This window comes from Canis lupus, chromosome 13 (genome assembly GCF_048164855.1).
Source record: "Canis lupus baileyi chromosome 13, mCanLup2.hap1, whole genome shotgun sequence".
Classification (NCBI taxonomy): domain Eukaryota; kingdom Metazoa; phylum Chordata; class Mammalia; order Carnivora; family Canidae; genus Canis; species Canis lupus.
The window spans coordinates 55,821,601-55,846,894 of NC_132850.1; the positions used below are offsets into that span (position 1 = coordinate 55,821,601).

Below are 25,294 nucleotides of genomic sequence, written 5' to 3' on the forward strand. Positions count from 1 at the left end.
TATTCTATTTGTGAGCCATATGGTTTTTGTTGCAATTCCTAAACAGTAAGAGTTGATAATACATAATTGAATGGGTGTGGATGTGTTCCAATGCCCTATGCATCAGTTTACTAACCCCTCATCTACGGTATCAGGAGCAAAGGCAGAGTATATAGGTATAGACAGAGATAGGTAAAGAGATATGGTAGTGGGGGCTTGTGAATGAGTCATTTTCTCAATAAAATAGGAACAAGATTCATGAGTTGCTAGTGAGATAGAATGGATTATTGTGAGTTTCAAGAGAGAAGGTAGTGAATGGACAAGGGGTAGGGATGTATTTATGGTTTTGAGATGTATCCATGTTGTTACTTGTATTTACATTTGACTGTATCTTATTGCTGAGCAGTATTTCATAGTATGGGTATAGCACAGTTTGTTTTTCTATTCCGTAATTGATGGACATTTAGATTGTTTCCAGGTTTTGGTTATTGTAAATAATGTTGCTATGAATAATTGTGTACAAGTCTCTGTATGGCTATACCTTTTTCACTCTCAAGTAAATTTCCAGGAATGAGATTTCTGGATTTTAAAGTAAAAGTATGTTTTACTTTAAAAAATTAATTTTTATTTTTATTAAGTTTTTTATTATAAATTAAAATTTTTAAATTCCAGTAGTGTTAACATACAGTGTTATATTAGTTTCAGGTGTAAAATGTAGTGATTCAGCAGTTCTACATATCAGCTAGTTCATCATGATAAGAGTCCTTTAATTCCCTTCACCTATTTCACCCATTCCCCCCTCCTAGTCATCTCCGGTAATCATCAGTTTGTTCTCTGTAGTTAAGAGTTTGCTTTTTTATTTGTCTCTCTCACTCGTTTTTTTTTCTTTTGCTCATTTGTTTTGTTTTTAAATTACACATATGAGTGAAATTGTACAGTATTTGTCTTTCTCTGACTGATTTATTTCACTTAACATTATACTCTCTAGCTCCACCCATGTTGTTGTAAATGGCAATTTCATACTTTTTATATTTGAATAATATTCCATGGTATGTATATGTGTATATTTATGTATATACCACATCTTCTTCATCTGTTCATCTATGGATAGACACTTGGGCTATCTCCATAATTTGGATATTGCAAACAATGCTGTAATAAACGTAGGAGGGGCATTAGAGTTTTTTTTTTTTTTTTTTTTTTTTTAATTTTAGGGTAAATACCTGGTACTGCAATTACTGGATCATAGGGTAGTTTTATTTTGATTTTTTGAGGAACCTCCATATTGTTTTCCTCAGTGGTGGCACCAGTTTGCATTCCCACTAAGAGTGTACAGCGTTCTTTTTTCTCTACATCCTTACCAACACTTGTTTATTGTGCTTTTGATTTTAGCCATTCTGACAAGTGTGAGATGATATCAAAATATGTTTTATTTTTATAAAATACTATTATAGTGATTATCAAAAAGAGGGTACCATTTTACATTCTTACCAGTTGCTTCACGTACTCCATAATATTTAATTTTCTTACCTTAGTGTAGATCTCTAGTATAATGTTGAATAGAATTGTTGAGAGATGGCTTATTCCTGATTCTAGGTAGAAATAACTGACCATTCATTATTGGATGTGGTAGTAGCTGTAGATTATTTGTAGATGTCTTAGTTGGGTTGAATAGATTCCATTTTCTTTCTAGTTGGCTAAGAGTTTTTTTTTTATCATGTATGATAAAATTTGATTGAATTTATTTAATTTGACTGAATTTTGATTGAATTTAAATTTGGTTGAATTATGCCAAATACTTCTTCTGCATGTATTTAAATATTTAGATGGGGTTTCTTCTTTATTTTGGTGAATTATATTGGTTGATTTCTAGATGTTACATGAGTTGTAAAAATTATTAGTGAAAAAATATGTTCATAATATTTCCTTATCCCTTTAATGTCTAGCTGTAGTGGTATCCCAGATTTTGTTCCTGATATTGTTAAATTGTGAATTCTATTCTTGATCATTCTAGCTAAAAGCTTATCCATTTTATTAACATTTTCAAAATCTGTTTTCATTTATCTTTTCTATTTATTTCCTTTTTGTTGATTTTTAGCTCTTTATTAATTTTTCTTTTAATTAGTTTGGATTTAATTGGATATCTTTTTGATGCTTGAGGGAGGAACTCAGTTAACTGATTTTAGATCCTTTTTTCCTCTTCTAATATGAGCATTTAAAGTTATAAATTTCTGTATAAGCACTACTTCAGCCACAATTCAGAAATTTTAATATATTGTATTTTCATCTTCTTTCAGTTAAAAATATTTTCTGATTTCCCTTGTGATTTCTTCTTTGGCCCATGGATTCTGTTGATTTCCAAATATTTAGAGTTTTAATAAATACCTGAACATGACTTTACTTTTATTTTAATGATTTTTTTAAATTTTGTTAGAGAATATGATTTCAAACTTTTTGTTTGTTGACACTTTGTTTTTCTTATGGCCTAGATCAGCATGTCTCCTGGTAACCATACCATGTTCACTTGCAGAGTATATTTTTGTCATTGTTGGGTGTATTATTCTGTAAATATCAGGGGAGTCAGTTGGTTGATAGTACCATTGAAATCTTTTATGTCTTTTGCTAGTTATTTTTATAGCTATTGGTGAGAGAGATATTAGATATCTCCAACTATGTAGAATTATGCCTCAGGTATTTGGAAGCTCAGTTATTAAACCTATACATATTTATAATTTTATCTAAAAAGAAATCATATTTAATGTATGATTTATTGTATCACACTACTTTAATAAAAATATATTCCATGCAAATAGAAACAAAACTGGAGTAGCTATACTTATATTAACAAAATAGACTTTAAAATAGAGACTATAATGAGACAAAGAAGGGTATCACGTAATGATAAAAGGGCCAATCCAGTAAGAGAATATAACATTTGTAAATATTTATGCACCCAGCATAGGAGCACCTACATATATATATAGCAAATATTCACAGACCTAAAGGGAGATAGACAGCAATGCATAATAGCAGGAGACTCTAATACCCCCATTTATACCAATGGATAGATTACCCAGACAGAAAATCAATAAATATCAGCCCTAAAGAGCATGTTAAAACATATGGACTTAACAGATATTTACAGAATATTCTATCTAAGAGCAATAGAATACATATTCTTTTCAAGTGTACGAAGAACATTTTCTAAGATAGATCATTGATAGGCTGAAAAACAAGTTTTAATAAATTTAAGAGGATTGAAATCACATCAATCAGTTCTTCAAACCACAATGGTATAAAACCAGAAATTATAAAGATTTCTTTATTTATTTGAGAGAGTGCCTGTGCACACATAAATGGGGGGAGGGGCAAAAGAGAGAAAGAATCTCAAGCAGGCTCCCCACTGAGGTCAAAGCCTAACGTGGGGCTGAATTCCATGATCCTGATCATGACCTGAGCTGAAACTAAGAGTTGGACACTTAACAGAGCCACTCAGGTGCCCCTGAAACTAGGAATTAATTATACAAAGAAAACTACAAAATTCACACATCTCTAGAATTTAAACAACATGCAGCTGAACAACCAATGGGTCAAAAAAGAATCAAAAGAGAAACTAAAAAATACCTTGAGAAAAATGAAAATGTAACATATCAAAACTTACGGATGCAACAAATGCAGTTTTTTTTTTTTTTTAACAAATGCAGTTTTAAGAGGGAATTTCATAGTGATAAATACTTGCCACAAGAAACAAGAAAAATCACATATAAACAACCTAACTTTATACCTGCAGGAACTAGAAAAAGAAAAATGAAGTCCAAAGTTAAGTAGATAGAAGGAAAAGAAGATTGTAGTAGAAATAAGTGGAGACTAAAAAGACAATAGAAAAGATCAATGAAACTAAAAGCTGACTCTTTGAAAAGAAACAAAATTGACAAACCCTTAGCTAGAGTCACTGAGAAAGAAAGAGAGAAGACTCAATAAAATTAGGAAAGAAAAATGTTACAACTGATATCAGGAAACATAAAGAAAGGGTCATAAGAAACTACTAGGAACAATCACACACCAACAAATGGACATCCTAGAAGAAATGGATATACAGCCTACCAAGCACAAATCATGATGAAATAGCAAATTCAAACAGACTGATGACCAGAAAGGAGATTGAATCAGTAATCAGAAACCTCCTAAAAAGGCAAAAGCTCTGGACCAGACAGCATCACTGGTATATTCTACCAAATATTTAAAGAAGGATTAATACCAATTTTTCTCAAACTCTTCCAAGACATAGAAGACAGGGGGAAACTCTTCCAAACATTTTACAAGGTCAGCATTGCTCTGATACCAGAAATGCACAAAAATGCCACACTCAAAAAAGAAAACTAGAGACCAATATCCCTGATGAATATATGTGCAAAAATCACCAACAAAATATTAGCAAACCTAATTCAGGAGTACATTAAAAGATAATACATCGTGGTCAAGTGGAATTTATTCCAGGGATGCCCAAATGGTTCAACATATATACTTCTGTCAGCATGATACACCACATTAACAAAATGAAAGACAAAACTCCTATGGTTATCTCAATAGATGCAGAAAAGGCATTTGACATATTTAACATCCATTTATGATTTTTTAAAAAATCTGTCAACAAAGTATATATAGAAAGAATGTACCTCAAAGTAATAAAAGCCATATGTGATAAGCGCACAGTCAACATTATACTCAACAGTGAAAAATTGAAAGCTTTTCTTCTAAGATCAGGAATAAGACAGGGATGTCCACTCTTTCTATTTTTATTTAACATAGTATCGGAAATCCTAGCTAGAGCCATTAGGCAAGAAAAAGAAATAAAAAGCATCTAAATTGGAAAGGAAGAATTAAAACTGTCGGTTATTCACAGATGACATGTTATGTACAGAAAACCCTGAAGACTCTATCAAAAAAAAAAAACCTGCTAGAATTAATAAATGAATTCAGGAGAGTTGCAAGATGTAAAATCAACACATAAACATCTATTGTGTTTCTTTATACTAATTATGAAGTATCAAAAAATTAAGAAAATCCTATTTACAGTTGTATTAAGAAGCATAAAATATTTAGGAATAAATTAACCAAGGATGTGAAAGAGCTGTACATTGAAAATAAGTCATTAATGAAATAAACTGAAGACAATGCGAATGAATGGAAAGATATTCCATACCTATGGATTGGAAGATTAATATTGTTAAAATACCTTTAATACTCAAGCAATACACAAATTCAGTGGGATCTCTATCAAAATCCCAATAGTATTTTTCACAGAAATAGAATAATCCTAAAATTTGTACGTAGCTACAAAAGATCCCAAGTAGCCAGAGAAGTCTTGAGAAAGAAAAACAAAGCTGGAAGTATCCACACTCCCTGATTTCAAACTATATGACAAAACTCTAGCAATTAAAACAGAATGGTATTGACATGAAGAATAGACATGCAGATTAATGAAACAGAATAAAGGGCCCAGAAATAAACCCATGTATATATGGTTGACTAATTTATGACAGATGAGCCAGGAATATGCAGTTGGGAAAGGACAGTCTCTTCAGTGGTGTTGGGAAAATTGGACAGTCACCTGCAAAAAAATGAAATTGAATCACTATTTTATACCATACACAAAAATTAACCCAAAATGGATTCAAGACTTGAGTGTAAGACCTGAAACCAGAAATCTCCTAGAAGAAAACAGGTGGTAAGCTCCTTGACATAGGTCTTCATGATGATTCTTTGAATCTGACATCAAAAGCAAAAGTAGCAAAAGCAAAAAAAAAAAAAAAGTAGAACTCTATCAAACTAAAAAGCTGCACAGCAAAGGAAACCATCAGTAAAATGAAAAGATAACCTACTGAATTAGAGAAAGTAATTGCAAATCATATATCTGATAACAGGCTAATACCCAACATATACAAAAACTCAATAAATAGCAAACAAACAAAAATCCCCCAAAACAAAAAACAGGAAACCAAATCAAAACAAAACAGAAAAAAAATCCAATTAAAAAATGTGGAAAAGACTTGAATAGACATCTTTCCAAGAAGACAGACAGAGGGCCAATTAATACATGAAAAGATGGTCAACATTCTCCCAATCTCATTTTGATTTATCTTTTCCATTGTTAGCAAACATAACAAACCTTTAGGTAAAGACTTTTGTCTTTAGCTACTTCTTTAAGTATGGAAGTAAGTATGCAAGTAATTGTGGAACTTCTATAAATCATATATTTCATAACATATAAATTATACATAAAATTCTCTTTCTCTGGTACATAAAACACTAACTGCTGCTAAAAAGGAATTTTTTAAAGTAATTTTTTAACAACTTTCAGTCATAAGTGTAAAAAGATTAATAATTTAGGTTACAACTCAGACCTCCAGCAAACCATACATACATACATACACATACATTTCTTTCTTGCATTCTTATCATCTGGAACAGGAGTTTTTCAGGAATCTCAAAAAGTGTTTCTGGATTCCCACATGATATTAATAATATTTTTCCTTTTAGTATCCTTTGATTAAGGCATTATGAAGTGATAATATCCTAATATAATTTAGTAGTACTTCTAAATGAATTTTTATTTCATTAATTATAATTCTACATATATGCATTTGATAAATAGTGTATCACTTAATGTGATAAAAATTATTTGGAGTTTAGACAGGTATGTGAACACTTGTAATGGCTTCTTGACCTCTGTTGAATTATGGCATTTATTACTGCATTAGCATTATACTCCTTAGCAACATCCTTACTGCTGCAAATGGCAAGATCTCAATTTTTTTTTTATGGCTAACATACACTATATGTATATACCACATCTTCTTTATCCATTCATCTATCGTTGGTGACTTGGTTTGCTTTCATATCTTGGCTATTGCAAATAATGCTGCCGTAAGCTTAGGGGTGCATACATCTTTTCAAATTAGAATTTTCATTGTCTTTGGGTAGATACCCACTAGTGGAATTTCCTTCAATTGGTTTATAATTTATTAAAGGTCAGACAAAATTTCACTATGCATTATTGAACAGTGAAGTAATTTTATTTGAAGACTATATTAAGATAATGCTAGCTTTGACATTTGTGTAAAGAAATACCATTTGCTCAGATTCCTTTTTTTATTTTTTTAATTATTTATTTATTTATTTATTTATTTAGATTCCTTTTTTTTAAAAGAAAGATTTTATTTACTTGTTTAGAGAATAGGGGTTGGAGCAGAGAGAGAGGGAGACAAAGAAAACTGAAGCAGACTCCATGCTGAGTGTAGAGCCCAATAAGGGGCTCAATATCATGCCCCAAGATGGTGACCAGGGCTGAAATCAAGAGTCAGCCGCTTAACCGACTAAGCCACCTAGGTGCCCCATGATTTCTTATTTTGGGATAAAAAAATGGATTATTTCCTATTTTAATATGATTTCCTGAAGAGAAGGTATACAGTGATGTTCACATTATCCTCCTCCATAACTCATCTCCATTTCTATTCTTTCATCTTTGAGATGATAAAAATCTTAATAGAATTGAGATTGGTTTCTAATTTAATACCTGGAATTATAAATACCTCCTTTCTCTCCCCCCAAATCTATTAATGTCATATCCCTCCCTACAAAAGGCAGTCCCCTTCTCTGTTTCTTTGGTCTCCTTTCTCTGACACTCCAGCATCTTTTCCTCACAAAGTTTTCTGCATTTTCAGCATGACCTCCATCTGCACGATATTGGCTAATCTTTCCTTTTACAGAATTCTCCAATGCATTGTGCTGTGTCATAGTCGTTAGTTGTGTTTCTTAGCCTTTATCTTATCTAACCTAACTCAGTATTTTCATGCCAAAGTCATTATCTTTTCTAAGTCTCTTCTTCCTATCTTTTATGGGTACTTTTCTAGTTATTCTTTCAGAAAATTATCTCAATCTTTTCCTCCTTCCTTCAATCAATAACCAAGTCTTTTAAAATATTCTCTTCAAAATCCTTTCATATCAACTCCATTCTTCTTTTCTTCATGCTTTGTTTCTGCAACTGCTATTTTTCCCTTTCTTAGTGTGTTTTGTACATCCTCACCAGAGTAATGTTATTCAACATTCTGTTGATAATGACACTTATCTTCCCTCAACTTACAGTTTCTTAATATTTTCTGCCAAGTATCGTAGATTCATTGTAGGGCCTTTAGGATCGTCTGTAATATGACATTATTCTTCATTGTCTTATGAAGTTTCTAATATATAAGGAAAAATTCAGATATACTACTGAGTTCGATATGTTCTGTGCTATTGATGAATGTGAAATGCTATGGAAACATTGAGAATAGTGTGTCAACAGAGTCTGTCTCAAGGAATTAAGTAAGGCTGGTTTTCGATTGATAGTTTGACAGATAATAATTGACCAAGAATAGAAAAATTGACTTGGAAATATGATTTGCCAAATATGCCCATAGGTATAATTAACTATAATTTCAGGCAATGAAAGTGATAAGACCTTGGATTTTAATGTTATTTTCCACTTCCAGGTTAGAAACATTAAGACCTATATTAACTTTTAAAATATAATCCTATTAATTAGTTCTTAGTTTTCCTCAAGACTAAGGGTAATTAGTTTAATAGTAAATCAGATGCTTGTTGAGTCTTTATATTCTGTTTCCATCTGCTAGAAACCTTTCTTTCTAGTGGAGAATCTTGTAACTCTTGAATAGTTGCCAAAAAAACAAACCAACAACTCTATTTCAGGAGCCTCTGAATGCAACTGATGGAACATATTTTTCAGTATTTTCACTTTTTATTAATACTAATGTAGTACTTACCATATTCCCAAGACAAAAGAGAGCCACATACATCTTTATTAGGATAACATATTCATTAATTCTCAAGAATTAATGGTCAAATCTAAGAATAAGAGTGCACTTGTCCCCATAAATGAAATGGACTCACAGAGGCAAGGCACACCTGCTTCCTACATGGCTTAAAGTACATCTCCCTTGACATCATATAAGATTTTTTTCTGAACTTGTGTGCTACTGGCAGTCAGTGCCAGAGGGTCATGTTTGCCTATCCCCTCTTCTGAAAATATGAAGGAAGGGAGAAAGAGACAAAGGGAAAGGTTGGGAGTGTGGCAGGTGGAAAGAAGAGGAGGGATATACACTAATGCAGTTTTCCTTTGGGATTTTATAATTATTTGACTTAAATTGGTATATAACTAGTTAACTTTCCACAAATGGTTAATATTACATATAGCAGAATATTCTTCTTTCCTTGAAAAGCTGAAATCACTTGTTTCCCCTGAAATAATCAGGGATCCTCTATCTTTGTCTTTTCTATTAGATTTTTTTTTAAATTGTGAGCCTTATCAGAAAATTGCTTTATATGTTCTATTCTTGCTCAGTTCTTCATAGGGTAAAATTCAGTTCCATAACTATCTAAAATAAAGCTGAAAAATGAAATAACTCTCAGTAGAGAGCTTTGTGGCTTTCTCTGAGATAGCACAAAATAGTTTTAGACATCTATAATATTTAAACCAGGTCTAAATGGTGTTTTTACACCTTGGTTTAGATTTCTATTTACTTCTAAGTATCAAATATTTACAAATGCCTCCCACTGCATTCACTCACTAATCCTTACCTAAAAAGTATGTTGGTATCATTTTTTCTACTCTTTGAGCTTGGAAGAGCCTTGACGAGCATTGGGACTTAGTAGAGAGGGATATTGTCAAAAAGTAGTGTTTGCAGAACATTTCATGGGGGCAAAAAGCAGCCCTAACTTCCGTTTCTGTTTCTGTAGGTATCTTCTCAGTACTCAGCTTGGCCTCTGAGTGTACAACCCTTGCTGCTGAACTTCCCAAAGTATCCTACGTGAAGGCTCTTGATGTGTGGCTCATTGCGTGTCTTCTCTTCGGGTTTGCTTCACTGGTGGAATATGCTGTCGTCCAGGTGATGTTGAATAACCCCAAAAGAGTTGAAGCAGAAAAAGCCCGAATTGCTAAGGCTGAGCAAGCAGACGGGAAAGGTGGAAATGCTGCTAAAAAGAATACTGTGAATGGTACAGGGACTCCGGTTCACATTAGCACTTTACAGGTAAGAATGAAACCAGCTGGAGAAATTATTTCCCTCATCCTCTCTGCAGTAACAGGAGAAGTACTTTTCCGTGGTGTGCAGGTTTGGTAGAATTGGTGTTCACTCCAGATGGAAAGGAAGTACACGCAGCATACTTTCTGGAAAGGAAATAAAAAATACTAGGTCAAATACTAATTAAGAAAAGGAACCAACACCTTATTAAATTTCTAGAAGACTTTTCAAGGAGTTTAATGATACACTTCTGCTTTGCTGGCTACCACTGAATGTGGAGACCTTGCCAAAGCTATAGACCTTCCTCCTGTTTCTTACTTAATAAGTTGTTACTGAAATGCCAGAGGATTGCTGGAAGCACAGACCTTCTGCCAACATGGAAGACCTCAGGAAGCCTGTGCTCTTGATAAAACCCCCTACCTGCTCCCTATCAAGTTAGAAAGCTTCACACAGAATATGTCAGACACACTACATATTTGTTACATTCCTGGCCCATAAGGAAACGACACCCATAGTGTGCCCAGTGGTGAGTACCTACGGAAGGATTGCACCTGGCCTTATCACTTGATTGTAGGTCTAAGAATAAAGGGCAGTGCCTTTAGATTCTGATAAATTCTGGAGCAATGGGCTGTTTCATGGATTAAGGATAGGTGTCCACTTACCCTGATATACCACTGATTGATGCCTTCTATTTGGGAAGACCAGTAAACCACAGGACTATTTCCTTTGAGCTTAGCATGGCAAATTCCATAAGAGACTAATAGGTTCATACCACCCTACAACCTTGAAAATCTTGCCTCCTCTGCCTTTACTATTGCCCCATTAATATAGGGCCATTAGTCTATTAGTTTGTTAACTACCACCATGTGCCTTACCTAGAATTACACAAGTATGCCGCTTATGTATTTTTAAATACAAAAGCAGGAAACCCGTTTTTGTATGGTACTGCCTGAAGCTACATATTTTTAGAAAAACTTACTATTTTTGTCTTGTTAAGTCATTAAACTCATTTTTTCATCTGTAGCCAGGACTCTGCAATGTTAGTTGCTACCTTGTGGGAGGGTTCTTCAGGCCTTACAACTCTTGCATACCCTAACTCCCTTTATGAGGAATAAGTATAAAATTTTCATTAATGCAGAGCTATCATGACCTTAGAGAAGTCATATATTTGGCATGTCTTTTTCCATCCTTTCCATCCAGCATGTCTATATCATTATATTTGAAGTGAATTTCTTGTAGACAATATATATTTGATTATGACTTTTAAACTGCTCCACCACTCTTGTGTTTTAATTGGTATGTTTAGATCATTTAAATTTAATGTAAGTATTCCTATGTTAGGGCTTCAGCCTAAAATCAGTTTTATGTTTTGTCTTCTTTTCCAAGTGTTTTTCTGTGTCTGTCTTATTTAGTGGTTGTTCTAAGTATTAATTACATGTACATAACTTCTTACAGTCTACTGGTGTCTTTATTTTTACCAGTTTGTGTGATGTGTAGAAACATTACATTCTTTAGCATCCCTTTAACTTTCTGTTTATGATAGAGTTGTAAATATTTCTTAGAACCTAAGCAGAAAGTATTATACTTCTTGTTTTACTATCAAACATAGTTTAGAAAACTGAGAGGGAATTTATTTATGCCCATTTTTGCTTACCATGTTCTTGCTTTTATTTTGATATGTCTTTCATTGTTTTCTTTACTTTTAGAGAATTTATCCATTATAAAAATGGATAATGGATAATAATGATAATAAATTATTCTGGTTTTCCTTCATCTGAGGAAGTATTGATTTCTCCCTTGTTTCTGAAGGATATTTTCACTACGTATAGGATTCTGGATTGACAGTTCTTTTAGCACATTAGAAATACTGTGCCGCACTCTTCTGGCTCCCTATGGCTTCTGAGAGGAACCCTTCATGTGTGTTGCTTTTCCCCTGAGGGTTGACTGTCATTTTTCTCTGGCCACCTTCAAGACTTCTTTTGTTCTTTATTATTCAGAAGTTAAATTATATGTTCTGGTGTAAATTTCTTTGGATTTATCTTGTTTGGGATTTGTTCAGCTTGTTAAAAATGTAGGCTTAGGGCAGCCCGGGTGGCTCAGAAGTTTATAGCGCCACCTCCAGCCCAGGGCCTGATCCTGGAGACTCGGGATCGAGTCCCACATCGGGCTCCCTGCATGGAGCCTGCTTCTCCCTCTGCCTGTGTCTCTGCCTCTCTCTCTCTCTGTGTCTCTCATGAATAAATAAATAAAATGTTTTTTTAAAAATGTAGGCTTAAAGGGACACTTGGGTGGCTCAGTCAGTTAAGTGTCTGCCTTTAGCTCAGGTCATGATCCCAGCCTCCTGGCATTGAGCCCTGACTCAGGCTCCCTACTCACCAGGAAGTCAGCTTCTATCTCTGCCCCCACTCCTGCTTGTGTGTACCCTCTTTCTCAAATGAATAAGCAAATTCTTAAAAAAAATTAAATACAGACTTATGTTTATTGGCAAATTTGGAAAGTTTTCAGCCATTATTTTCTTGAATGCATTTTCAGATCTGTCTTCTTTCTCCTGTCTTTCTGAGACTCTGGTGATACAACTCTTAGATCCTTTATTACGCTCCTATGGATCCCTGGATCCCTGAGGCTTTTCATTTTTTCTAGTTCATTTTCTCTGTTTTGTTAAGATTGGATAATTTCTTTGATTGTATCTTAAAAAAAAAGAATTTATTTATTTATTCATGAGACACACAGAGAATTTATTTATTTATTCATGAGACACACAGAGAGAGGCAGAGACACAGGCAGAGGGAGAAGCAGGCTCCCTCCAGGGAGCCTGATATGTGACTTGATCCCGGGATCAAGCCCTGAGACAAAGGCAGACACTCAACTACTGAGCCACCCAGGGATCCCCCGTTATATCTTTTAATTCACTGATTCTTTCCTTTGCCCCTCCCATTTTTCTGTTGCGCTCACCCACTGAGATTTATATTTTGCTTGAAATGTATTTTTCAGTTATAAAACTTCTCTGTGGTTTTTCTTTTTTCCTGAGATTTTTTTTTTTTTTTTGGTATTTCTTTGCTCAGGTTTTCTATTTTTCAAAGGTTTCAAACAAATGTTCAAAACACCTGACTGAAACATTTTTTGTCATCCATGTTTTAAGGCCTTTCTCAGATAATTCTAATGTATTTTTCATCTGGTGTTGGTATCTACTGACCATATTTTTTAAAAATTCAATTTGAGATCTTCTCTGTTTTTTTTTTTAAGATTTTATTTATTTATTCATGAGAGACACACACAGAGACAGAGGGGAGGGGGGCAGAGACACAGGCAGAGGGAGGAGAAGCAGGCTCCATGCAGAGAGCCCAATGTGGGACTTGATCCCGGGACCCCAGGATCATGCCCTGGGCTGAAGGCAGGCACTAAACTGTTGAGCCACCCAGGGATCCCCAGCTACTCAGGCCCCAAGCCACCCAGGGATCCCCTCTGGTTCTTTGTATGATGAGTGATTTTCTTTTGAGACCTGAACATTATGTTAATAACATCATGTTATTTTATAAGACTCTGGATCTTGTTTAAACTTTGTTTTAGCTGGCTTTCTCTGACTGTGCCCTTTCAGGAGAAGGAAGGGTGCTGCATCATCAGTATTTCCAGTGGAAGAAGTCCGGATCCTCACACAGTGAGGTTAGGGGCTCTTCAGTACTGCAGGGTGGGATTGAGGGTTTTTAATTCCCCATTGGTCTCCACTGATACTGCAGCGGGGGTGTCCTCATTATCACTTTGTGGTAATAAATGTCCTGCCTCCTATGACATCATTCCCAGTGTGGAAGAGGGGAAGCAGTTTGTTTCTGTTGGGTGGGCAGAGCAGGGCCTTGTTAATGCTCTATGGAGATGGAAGTCCTAGTTCCCTATTTGGCCTTCTCTGATACCACTGCAGTGAGAGTATTGGGTATTTTGTTACAGCTTCTTAAAGGGAGAAGTCTAGTTTCCCACTTTGCTGGCATGGTGAGGATGGGGTGACATTTTCTGTGTGTGGTGTTAGACTCAAGTAGAGAGATTATTGCCTAAAAGCCATTTGTCTTGCTAAGCTGCTTTTTCTTTTGTCCTTTGGATAGAAGAAGCAAACTTTTTGGGGGCTATTTTTATCTGCACCCCTTGGCATTTTAATTTCAACTCCTTCAGCTCCAAATCTGGGATATATGAAACAAAAAACACACACAGGAACTCATCACCATGTTGTTCCATGGGTCTTTAGGTCCCCAGCTAATCCCCATTTACATCTCCCAGTCTTTTATCAGTTTATTTTTCCAGCCTACTAATCTACCCACTAACTTATACCCTAGCTAAGTGTTCTGGAGACAAAGAAAAGAAGTTCTATAGAATAGGTGCTTAGTTACTTTAAATATGGAAGAGATTTTCAGAGTACTATAGAATATATCAAGATTATTTATGAAAATAGATACAAAAGATAAATAGGATCTAGAACATTGGACTGAATTATGTTATTTTTTATTGCACAATATTGTATTAGTTTCAGGTGTACGCAATGTGATTTGTTATTTATGTACACTAGGATATGGTCGGCACAATAAGAGTAGTCACCATCTGTCATCATATAAAACTGTTGTAAAATTATTGACTATATTCCCTGTGCTATAATTTACATCCTATGTCTTACTTATTTTATAAATGTAAGATTGTACCTTTTAATTCCTTTCACTGATTTTATCCATCCCCCTTCCCCATCCCTCCAACAACTACTAGTTTGTTCTCTGTATCTATGAGTCTGTTTCTGTTTCATTTTGTTTGATTCCACATGTAAGGGAAATCATACAGTATTTATTTTTCTCTGTCTGACTTTTTAAATTTAACATAATACTCTTACATATGGAGTTGTTGTAGATTTGTTCTGTCCATGGGAGGGATGAGATCAGGATCTTCCTATGCCATCTTGAGCTCTCCCCAGAATTATGTTATTTTAAATTTAGCTTTCAGGTGTTAAAATAACCCAGTGAAGAAAAGTTCAACATATTTAAGAACTCCTATATTTTAATTCTCTGTGTTTGGGGTTGCTAGTAGAAGCACATGTGTCTGGAGTCTGAAACTGTTACATTTTGCAACAAAAGTCATAAAGTGATGCTTAGGGAGTTTAAAAGTCCACCAGAAATAAATCTCCAGAAACAAATGTAATTTACTCTTAATGCTTACAGGCCAAATGCAATCTCTACAATGAGCATTGTACCTACGTAATAGTACAGAATATATCCTGAGATATACTTCAAAGCAAGAATGAGTAAAAAAATAACTTATCTTAATGTATCCATCAAACTTACAGCCAATGTGTAATCTGATCAATTCATAAGTCTGTTACACATTGACATAAAAGAATATTAAAAAAGAAATTTAAAAACTTGTTGCCTTTTTAATTTAGTGGTTTTGCTGTGAAAAATATATGTTTGGTTTCAAAATGCATTTGCCCCAGTATATTTTGCTTTCAAAACACAAACTCTTGCTAAGTCATTTCAATGAAATTTTTTTTTGAAACCCAAGTTCAGCTGCTTGTCACTTGAAAGGCAATACTCAAGAGACAAGTGTTGGTTGGAAAAGAAAGATTGCTTTATTTAGGAGGCCGGCAATCTGGAGAGACAGATGATTGGTGTCCAACCAAGGACCATCTCCAAGTTTCCAGGGTAAGGAGTGGGGCTTTTATTTATTTATTTTAAGATTTTATTTATTTATGAGAGACACACAGAGAGAGAGAGAGAGAGAGAGAGGCAGAGACACAGGCAGAGAGAAGCAGGCTCCACGCAGGGAGCCCGACGTGGGACCTGACGTGGGACTCGATCCCAGGACTCCAGGATCACTTCCTGGGCTGCAGGCGGCACTGAACCACCGAGCCATCTGGGCTGCCCAGGAGTGGGGCTTTTAAAGGGGAAATTTAGGGTAGGAGATTATATACATATTGATGAAAAGGGCAAAGAAACTTATGACTATTCATGAGGAAAGGTGGAACACACACATTGAGCAAGTGTATATGTAGCATACATCTCCTGTTCACTTTGGGGTGGTGACTTAACACCAGAAGGAAGCAAAATTCAGCCTCTGACATCAGGAGGTTATCTCAGGACAAGAAGGGCCTATGGACATGATCCGAGAGCTGGTGTAAACTGGAATGGGGTCTCAGGCTTATTATCTCTGTTAAGGAATGCAGAGCCTTGCTTGTTCATAGGCTGGCACCATATCAGTTGACCTTGAGTTCAGGCTTCTGCAGAAACAGCTAAAGTGGGTTTGTTAGTGGGTCTGAAAAGACACAATAGTTGATTAGGGAGAAACAATTCTCTGAAAAACAAGCTTTACACTTTCCGCTAGTTTCAACTGCATTAACCCTGTGGGGGATGGTTTCAAAATGATACGTCATTTATTTTTAGACAGAATAGCAATAGTAATTAATGGAAGCACAATGAAATTTGGATTATTGGAAATTCTCATTGCTGATTTTTAAAATAATGCTGTGTTTGCAAAGGAAAGGAATTATTTTAAAAAGTGTAAGAAATGGGGATCCCTGAGTGGCTCAGCAGTTTAGCACCTGCCTTTGACCCAGGGTGTGATCGAGTCCTACATCGGGCTCCCTGCATGGAGCCTGCTTCTCCCTCTGCCTGTGTCTCTGCCCCCCCTCCTCTCTATGTCTATCATGAATAAATAAATAAAATCTTTAAAAAAGTATAAGAAATAAGAAACATCAATGATAATGTAACCTAGCTTTTAGCATGTTTTTATAATTTTGCCTGCATTCATAAATCTGTCATCATACATATATAATTATCTAAGTTATTTATCCCCAGTCCTTCCTCAACCATTACAGTATTTTGTTTACTAATTTGTTTGTTTACTTGTACAATTCCTTTTTTTTTTAATTCAACAAAAATGTGAAGACCTACTGTTGTTAATATCATTCTGTTCCCAATGCCTAGTATGTGCCATGCGCTATTCACAAGGAAGGTCTTGCGAATAAAAGATAAAATAGTGTCATTGCCTTTGGATTTTTACAAGTTAAAAAAATACAACCTGCTGTTCATGCTTGAATGAGATAGTTGTTTCCTATGGTAACGACCGGTTTTTAAAAACAAGAAATGACTTAAATTTGGTAAACTATGTAGAGATTATTCCCTTCTGAATCTATTTTTATCATCTGCAGGAGACAACATTATTCCCATGAAATTATACGTAAGTCTGCTGGTTAAGAAATCTTGTATAAGGTGATTTGCTTTTCAATGTGTGACGCAAACTGAAAAGGACCACGGAAAGTTCTTAAAGTTCTAACTTGAAGCATTAGGAAGTTCTTAGCCACATCATTTTTTATTCTTGACAGTTTCATTATCATACTACCTCATTTTTGCTGCCAGTAATTTTCAGGAGTGACAAGTTTATATGATGAAAGCAAATGAGACACATATTTACGTGAGGAAAAATTGAGAAATTATAAATTGGAGGTTAATAAAACCAAGATCACTTTTAAGAATATGTTACATAGGGTTACTCTCTTATTTATAAGGAGTTTATTGAATCCCTCTTGATGTGATATTATAATTACTCAAAATAGTATTACACTGTAAACACTTTTCTACTTTTATGTACATATTTGATATAATTATGTGTAGAGAGTATTAACTAAAAAAAATTATGTTTGTGTATGATCTCCAATGAACGGATAAAGGTGAGACCAGCCAACTAGTTAATGAATCATGACCTATTTCAGGAACCTGAGGACTTCTTATTTCTTATTTAGTTGTACCACATAATCAAAAGATATTTCTATAGTAGAGGTCCTCTCCTTCAGTATATACACACACAGGTCTACTTTTTTCAAATAAAAGAATTTTCAAATACATTTTCTAGGTGAGGTTTTATTTAATAAGTTACATGTTTGAATATTTAGTACGACCAAGTTGAAGCTCTTTGCAGTACTTCTCTGTTATTCCTTTAACATTGAAGAAATTATTCCTCTTTAACAGACATGTGTACTATATTTAAATAATCTCTCTGAATAAATATGACATCCTAAATCTACATTTTGAATTAACTGTGTAGATAAATTCTAAAATCATTAAAATTGCTAGCAGAATCTAGAAATATGATATGTTTTTGTAAATAAAACAGATTAGAAAATTTGAAGTATTTATGTGTGACTTAGATTATAATACCATATAAATTTTATTAACTTGTTTATTTATTTATAGCTTTTATTTATTTATTCATGAGAGACTCACAGAGAGAGGCAGAGACATAGGCAGAGGGAGAAGCAGGTTCCCTGCCAGAAGCCCAATGCAGGACTCAACCCCGGACCCCGGGATCACGCCCTGAGCTGAAGGCAGATGGTCAACCCCTGATCCACAGGAGTCCCTGATAAGTGGATTTTAAAGTACAGTTAGTAAATCTAAACCTTTTAAAGTAGAGAATTCTAAAGGGAGAAAGTGAAACTGGAATATCCACAGAGTCCCAGATTGTAAAGATTGCTCTGAGACCCTGAGGATAATGCAAACATTTGATATGTAGAGTCTGTTCTCAACTTCTATTCCAATCAAGGTAGCAATTTTACTCTTTACAAAAGTTCACTATATACTAAGTTCTCAAATAGCACTGGAAAATTAGAGCTTTAAACGTGCTCTTCTTTCTGGTGCACTTACAAGGAAGGTGTGAGAATGTAAATGTGAGTCTCTCTGTGTGTGTGTGTGTGTGTGTGTGTGTGTGCATGATGGTACAGTTTAAATGACAGATTGCTGGGGGATTTACGTAGTATAAAGTATATGCAAATAAAGTCAACAGTTGTACAGAAATAACATTCCCAGTACGTGTTCATAATTGGAAAAAACTGGAAATTACCTACAGGTATTATGACAGGAGATGCATAACACATTTTAGTTTGTTTTTTTCACTTAGTATATCTTAATTATATGTACTGTCCACCTCTAAACACTGCCATCTGGCTCTTGCCCAAAGAATGTGACTCAGTGTTTGTCCAGATAGAGGGTAGAGTCCTGCTACCCGTACTGCTGGGAAATAATGTATTTAACTTTTTATTAGCCCCCACCCCCATAATCTGGTAAAGGTAAACAGAATCTATATAACTAGTCATCGTATTATAGTAATAAGCCAAAAACTAGAGTAGCTATAGTATAATAGTATATAATGATAGATTTCCTTTTTCAGTAAAAGCAGTAAAAATAATGGAGATTCCAAAGGTGAATCACAGAACTCAGGAGTAAAAACCATAGGAAATTAAGCAGTAGAATCAAGAGTTTACCCTTCAGAGGACTTTTGTAATATCAGTGCTATCTTAAAACATTGGGGTTAAGGGCAGCCCGGGTGGCTCAGCCGTTTAGCGCTACTTTCAGTCCAGGGCCTAATCCTGGAGACCAGGGATCGAGTCCCATGTCGGGCTCCCTGCATGGAGCCTGCTTCTCCCTCTGCCTGTGTCTCTGCCTCTCTCTGTGTGTCTCTATGAATAAATAAAATCTTTATTAAAAAAAAAAATTGGGGTTAGCATCTCTTGTTTCTGAGAGCATTCCTGATCTCTAGAGAGAGGTCAATGGAAAATAATTATTTTGTATATTATAGGGACTGGACTCAAATTTAATAATTCAGGTATTATCAACTGAATAATCTCTGTGACATATGATCTGGCTGAAATATACACGATTTCTTGGATTCTCTGTATGGTTGGCTACGCCACTTTAGTCAACAAATTAGGAATGAATGAATGCCTTTCACCAGTATATCTTTGGTTCATGATCATTGTGGCCATGTTTTGGTTCTTACTTGTGGGTCCATTTTGGAGTTTGTCTCATTGAAGAGATAAATGTTGCAGTCCTTTGTAAACCACCCTCTTTGGAAATAGAATCCATGGGGAAGTCAAAGGTTAGAAGTAGCAGAAGGTTTCTGCAATCCCTGTATTGTGGTAATATGGTCTGTGTCATGGTTAAATATTGCTTATTGGTATTTCAGCTGAGAACTCTCACAAGCCTGGGAGCACCTAAGATAAATGTTGATTTGTGCTTTGATATCTTGACATAAAGTAACCTATCAAAAGTTTATCCCATGACATAAGCCTTGTTATATGGGCAACATTTTAGAGCCCTTAAATGTTCAGGTAATCTGATGGCCTAATCAGTTACTATTAAATCTTTTTGTCAAACAGAAATAATAGTCAACTGATTAAACCATCAGATTTTAAAAATATCCTTTTGAAGAGATATTTTATGAATAGAAAAATTCTAAATGTACTCTGTCCTTAACTTTCATTCTCAGGTTGGAGAGACGAGATGCAAAAAGGTTTGCACTTCTAAGTCTGACCTGAGGTCTAATGACTTCAGCATCGTTGGAAGCTTACCAAGAGATTTTGAATTATCTAATTATGACTGCTATGGAAAACCTATTGAAGTCAACAATGGGCTTGGGAAATCTCAGGCAAAGAACAACAAGAAGCCGCCACCTGCCAAACCTGTTATTCCAACAGCAGCAAAGCGAATTGATCTTTATGCAAGAGCATTGTTTCCTTTCTGCTTCTTGTTTTTCAATGTTATATATTGGTCTATATATTTATGATAAATCTTTTTCATTTGTGTAAAATAAAATGCCATTTCATTGTGACCAACCTCATTCATAAATGCCAATCTGAAGAATTTTGCATTTTCATAGCAATATATTGCATTTTGGATGCCATTTGATTGTATAAAAATGTGGCACCTTACTTTTGAATGGCAGCATGATCTTGTTACTTCTGTGCTCTACTAATGATGTATATATGTATAGCAAACATACTGCTTTAGGAATAAATGAAGGATAACCATACTACATAAAATAAAATCCAAACAGTTCTCTTCAGTTAGTGTAAATTGCAAATACTTCAGAAAATTCTGATAACAAAATGATGTGCACGCTGGATCCTGTTATGATCACCCTTCTAATGTATGTAGTATTTCAAATTTACTTCCTTGTAACTTTCAGAGAAAGCCATCTTGTATAATTTTAGATGGTATTATCACAGATTAAGCAAAATTATATTACATATTGTTTAAACTTTGTAAGTAGAAATATATCAGCTATAATTATGTGGGCTCTGTGGAGAAATAAAGTTCAAAAAATTACTAATTTGTAAAATCAGCTCATTTTAAAGTGTGCCTGTGTTGTCAAAATGCCAGCTTATGAAACACGGTAATCGTTTTTGAAACAGAGGGAAATCTAGATTTACATAAATTCATACTGAATTTCTGATGGAAATAAAAAGATAGATACATTGATTAAGTATTTCTGACAAAAGAAATTCTATTAAACCCACCTTAAAGCGTTAATATATTTTCATGGATTTCATTTTGTTGATACAGAATATATAAAATCGTGCCTTAAAGAGTCATAAATATTTTAAATCGGAATATAATAATGGATATGTAATTTCACGTAATTCTTAAGAAACCAAGAGGAAAATACCCTGTTACTGGAAGTAACTCGAATTTGGGGGAAAAAATCATTGGAGGATTTTAACTTCTTTATTAAAATGCTTACATATTTTTTAGGTAAAATTAAATTTCTTTTTCCGAATTCATTTCTTTTTTTATTTGAATACTTTTTGGATTTTTTATAAAACATTTAAAGTTTAAGTATGTAACATCTGTTTATGTTAGGTCTCACTGCTAGTGGTATTTTCTCTCTTACTAAAAGTCTAGACTACTTAGATTTATTTACTTTGACCTTGTTTCAACCTGAAAATAGGCACTTTCTGGTCTATAAGTCTCCCATTTTCTAGTGATATGAATCCAGTGTACCTTTTTATTTCTCCATAGCTGGAATTGGAATTATCCATAACTCATATAACACAAACATAAGATCAAGTGAGTATATTTACATTATTTGGAGAGTTTTGTTGCAGCTGAGAGTTTATATGGTCAATTCAATAATAAAATGTGTTTAAATATTGTTTATGCAAGTTGCTATGTGTAATTCAATGCTATTTTATTAAAGACTTTAATTTTTAAAAGATTTTCACTGATTACCAAATTTTTAAAAAATAAGATGTAATCTAACCTCTGTAGTCCTTCAGCACCCCCTAGTTGTAAAAGCTCAGCCATCTGAATGGTTTTAAAATGCCACAACTAACCCTATGATGGACTTGAATATCCTACAAGGACCCAAGGCAGTAACATTTTAATGGTACTGTGCTAGGAAAAAAATGCCTTGAGCAGGACTTAAACTATTTACACTTTTTACTTCTAAAAATTATATTTGCTTATTGTATGTTTTCTATATTCTTGCAAATTTCATTCATATTCAGGAGTTTGATTCAGATACAGAGTTTTAAGTGGGAAATGTACCAAATGGAAGACAGGTTTCATTAAGCAAGAATTCATTTATTTAAAAAAAATGTGAATGAGTTCCTTTCTGTAATATAATATTGTAGCCTCTTAAGATCAATTTTAATACCCAACTATAAATATATAGCTATTCCAGGATTAAGTGAGTTCTAGAACTTCAAATGGAACATTAGATCGTGATCATAACAAAGAAGTATAATTCATGTCCACTTATGGTTGTTTTATAATTGTTATCTCAAAGATTTAGTCACTTAAACCCAGAGTGTTCTGGTCTGTGTTTCTAAATATTATGTCTTTCCGGGAGACTTGCAGTGTATCTACCTGGATATCCTATCTCAGATTCAGTGTCTCCAAAATAAAAATTATCTTCTCCTCACAAATCAGTAGGTTTTTTTTATTCCCTTTTCTTGTTAAAGCCGTGACTACTGTAGTCCACCATATTAAACCTTCCTTCCTTCTCTCACTCTATACCCTTTCAAGAATATAAGTGTAGAGAGTCTCCCTCTCACCCCTACCACCTGTCCTATTTCTGCTGACACACCCCTAATTCAGTGCCTTTGCCCATTCTTTTCTTTTTTAAAGATTTTATTTACTTATTTGAGAGAGAATGAGCAGAGGGATATGGAGAAGCAGAATCCTCACTGAGCAGTGAGACCAACATGGGGCTCGATCCCAGGAATCTGGGATCATGACCTAAGCTGAAGACAGACAACCAACTGAGCCACCCAGGCCCCAACACTTTCCCATTGTTTAACAGATTTCTGCAGCAGTTTTTAATATCACTCTACTATAACTCAGCTGATGATGATAATGATGATTTTTGTTAGGCAAATTCCATACCCAACATGGGGCTTGAACTTCAACCTTGAAATTAAGGGTTGCATGCTGCACAGACTGAGCCAACCAGGTGCCCCAACTCAGTTTATTTCTGAACCAATTGTGGGATATTCATTTTGTAATTATTCAAGTAAGATATGAATACCTTGATGTATTAGAAAGCAAGATGTATTTAGCATGAACACTGAAAGTTGTTGCCATGGCCTTCTTCCTTCAAGCTCTTCTCTCTTCCCCAGAGGTCATCACCTAACTCCAGGCATTTACAACTCTATCCAGTTTTTAAATATAAAAGATAATGTAGTACAATGGGATTTAATATAAGGGGGATTTTACCATATGTATAGTTTTCCAATTTCTTTATTTTTCATTTAATGTGTCTTGGAGATCTTTCTGTGTGAGGACAAATTGGACATTCATAAATCTATCCTCTGTCTCCTATTATTCCGTATCATGAATGTGCCTGAATATAGCTTCTTCTTAAGCAGAAATTTTGATTGTTTTACTTTTCGAATACAAAATAGTATTGCAATTAAATATCTTTGTGCATATATGAGTATACTTCCATGAGACAGATTGCAGAGGTGGAGTTACCGAGTTAAAAGATGTATACATTTTAAATTTGAGGGTGTTCTCCTAGATTTCCCTCCAAAAAGCTACTAATGTTAGTTTTCATCATGATACACCCAAACTCTCACAACCTAGTCATCTCTTAACCTACTTTATGTCATTGATATACCACTTTTATTTTTTAAAAGCGTTCTTGAAGTTGCTTCAGACTTTTAGATAACTTGTGAAAATACTCCAAAGAATTTCTGTTTACCATTTATCCAGATTCCCTAAATGTTAATTTTATCATACTTAACTTTATTCCCCCCCCACTGTGTATGTGTGTATGTGTGTGTGTGCACTTGAGACATTTTTTCTTCTGAAACATTTAAAATAAAGCTGCAGATATGATGTCCCTTTACCTCTACACACTTTAGTGTCTGTTTACTAAACAAGGACATGGTATCACAGTAGTATCAGGTATCAAGAAATTAACATTAATACAATGCTATAATCTAGAGTTCTTATTAAAATTTACCAATTGCCCCACTTTATTTTTTTTAAGATTCAATCCAGTATCACATATTTCACTTAATTATCATGACATTAAGTTCTTTAAAATAAAGCTTGATCATGGCATCCCGCTCAAACATCTTTGATGTCTTATGTTGCCCAATGAACTAAGTAAAATTCTCTCTCTGACATTAAATTTTCTCCTATCAAAAGGTTAGCTTATCTCTGTAGCTATCTCTCATACTACCCCTCTGCTCACATCTTAAACTCCAACCAAACTGATTTTGACCTTCATGTGCCATGTTTAGCAATGATTGGAATGCTAATTTCAGCCAGGTTCCTTACCTTTTATGTTTCGCTATTTCTTTTAAGTGTGCCACTCTTGAATGTCATGTCTCTTTACTCATTTAAACTAATATATTTTCATTCAACATTGTTTTTTGGTCATATGGTTGCATCTCTAATGAAAAATGAAGTCAAAATATTTCCCATTACATATGCCGTGTTCAAATTAAGGTGCTCTTAAAATAACTCAATTTATCATCTATATTACTGAAAATTTCAGTTTACATAAATAGTTGAATGTAAAATTTTAAAATACCAAGCCTGAGATGAGAATTGGTTTGAAATATTTTTATAACCTTTAATCAAGACTTTCTTGTTAGAATATTATTGCCTTGCTTTAGAATAGCAGATTTATTCCAATTATATTTTCAAATTAAATACATATGTTTACACACACAGTGTATCAATAATTTAGCATTCGCTAATTCCCTCCCCCCCTTTTTTTTTACTAAACAACAGACTTTCTTGTGATTAATATTAATGGAAAATATGGATGCCACATGCAAGATTGCTTATACCCTTAGCGTGTGTATATACATATATGCATAGACTTAATATTTTAATACATTTTACATTTTCTTTATACCTATATTATTATATATGCTTATATATTATTTTATTTTGTTCTTACCCAGCAAGAACAATGAGAAAATT

The 25,294-nt window shown here is 34.2% G+C and overlaps 1 protein-coding gene across 3 annotated transcripts in view; it reads left to right on the top strand.

The window, feature by feature from the left end:
- Positions 1–22,779, top strand: part of GLRB (glycine receptor beta) — a 93,075-nt gene extending 70,296 nt beyond the window's left edge. For all 3 annotated transcript variants that reach the window (XM_072773763.1, XM_072773765.1, XM_072773764.1), the window contains 2 exons: positions 9,775–10,067; positions 20,340–22,779. In XM_072773763.1, coding sequence (XP_072629864.1) covers positions 9,775–10,067; positions 20,340–20,636 — 590 coding nt within the window. In that variant the 3' untranslated portion in view covers positions 20,637–22,779. The remainder of the gene's footprint in view (positions 1–9,774; positions 10,068–20,339) is intronic.
- The last annotated feature ends 2,515 nt before the right edge of the window (positions 22,780–25,294 follow it).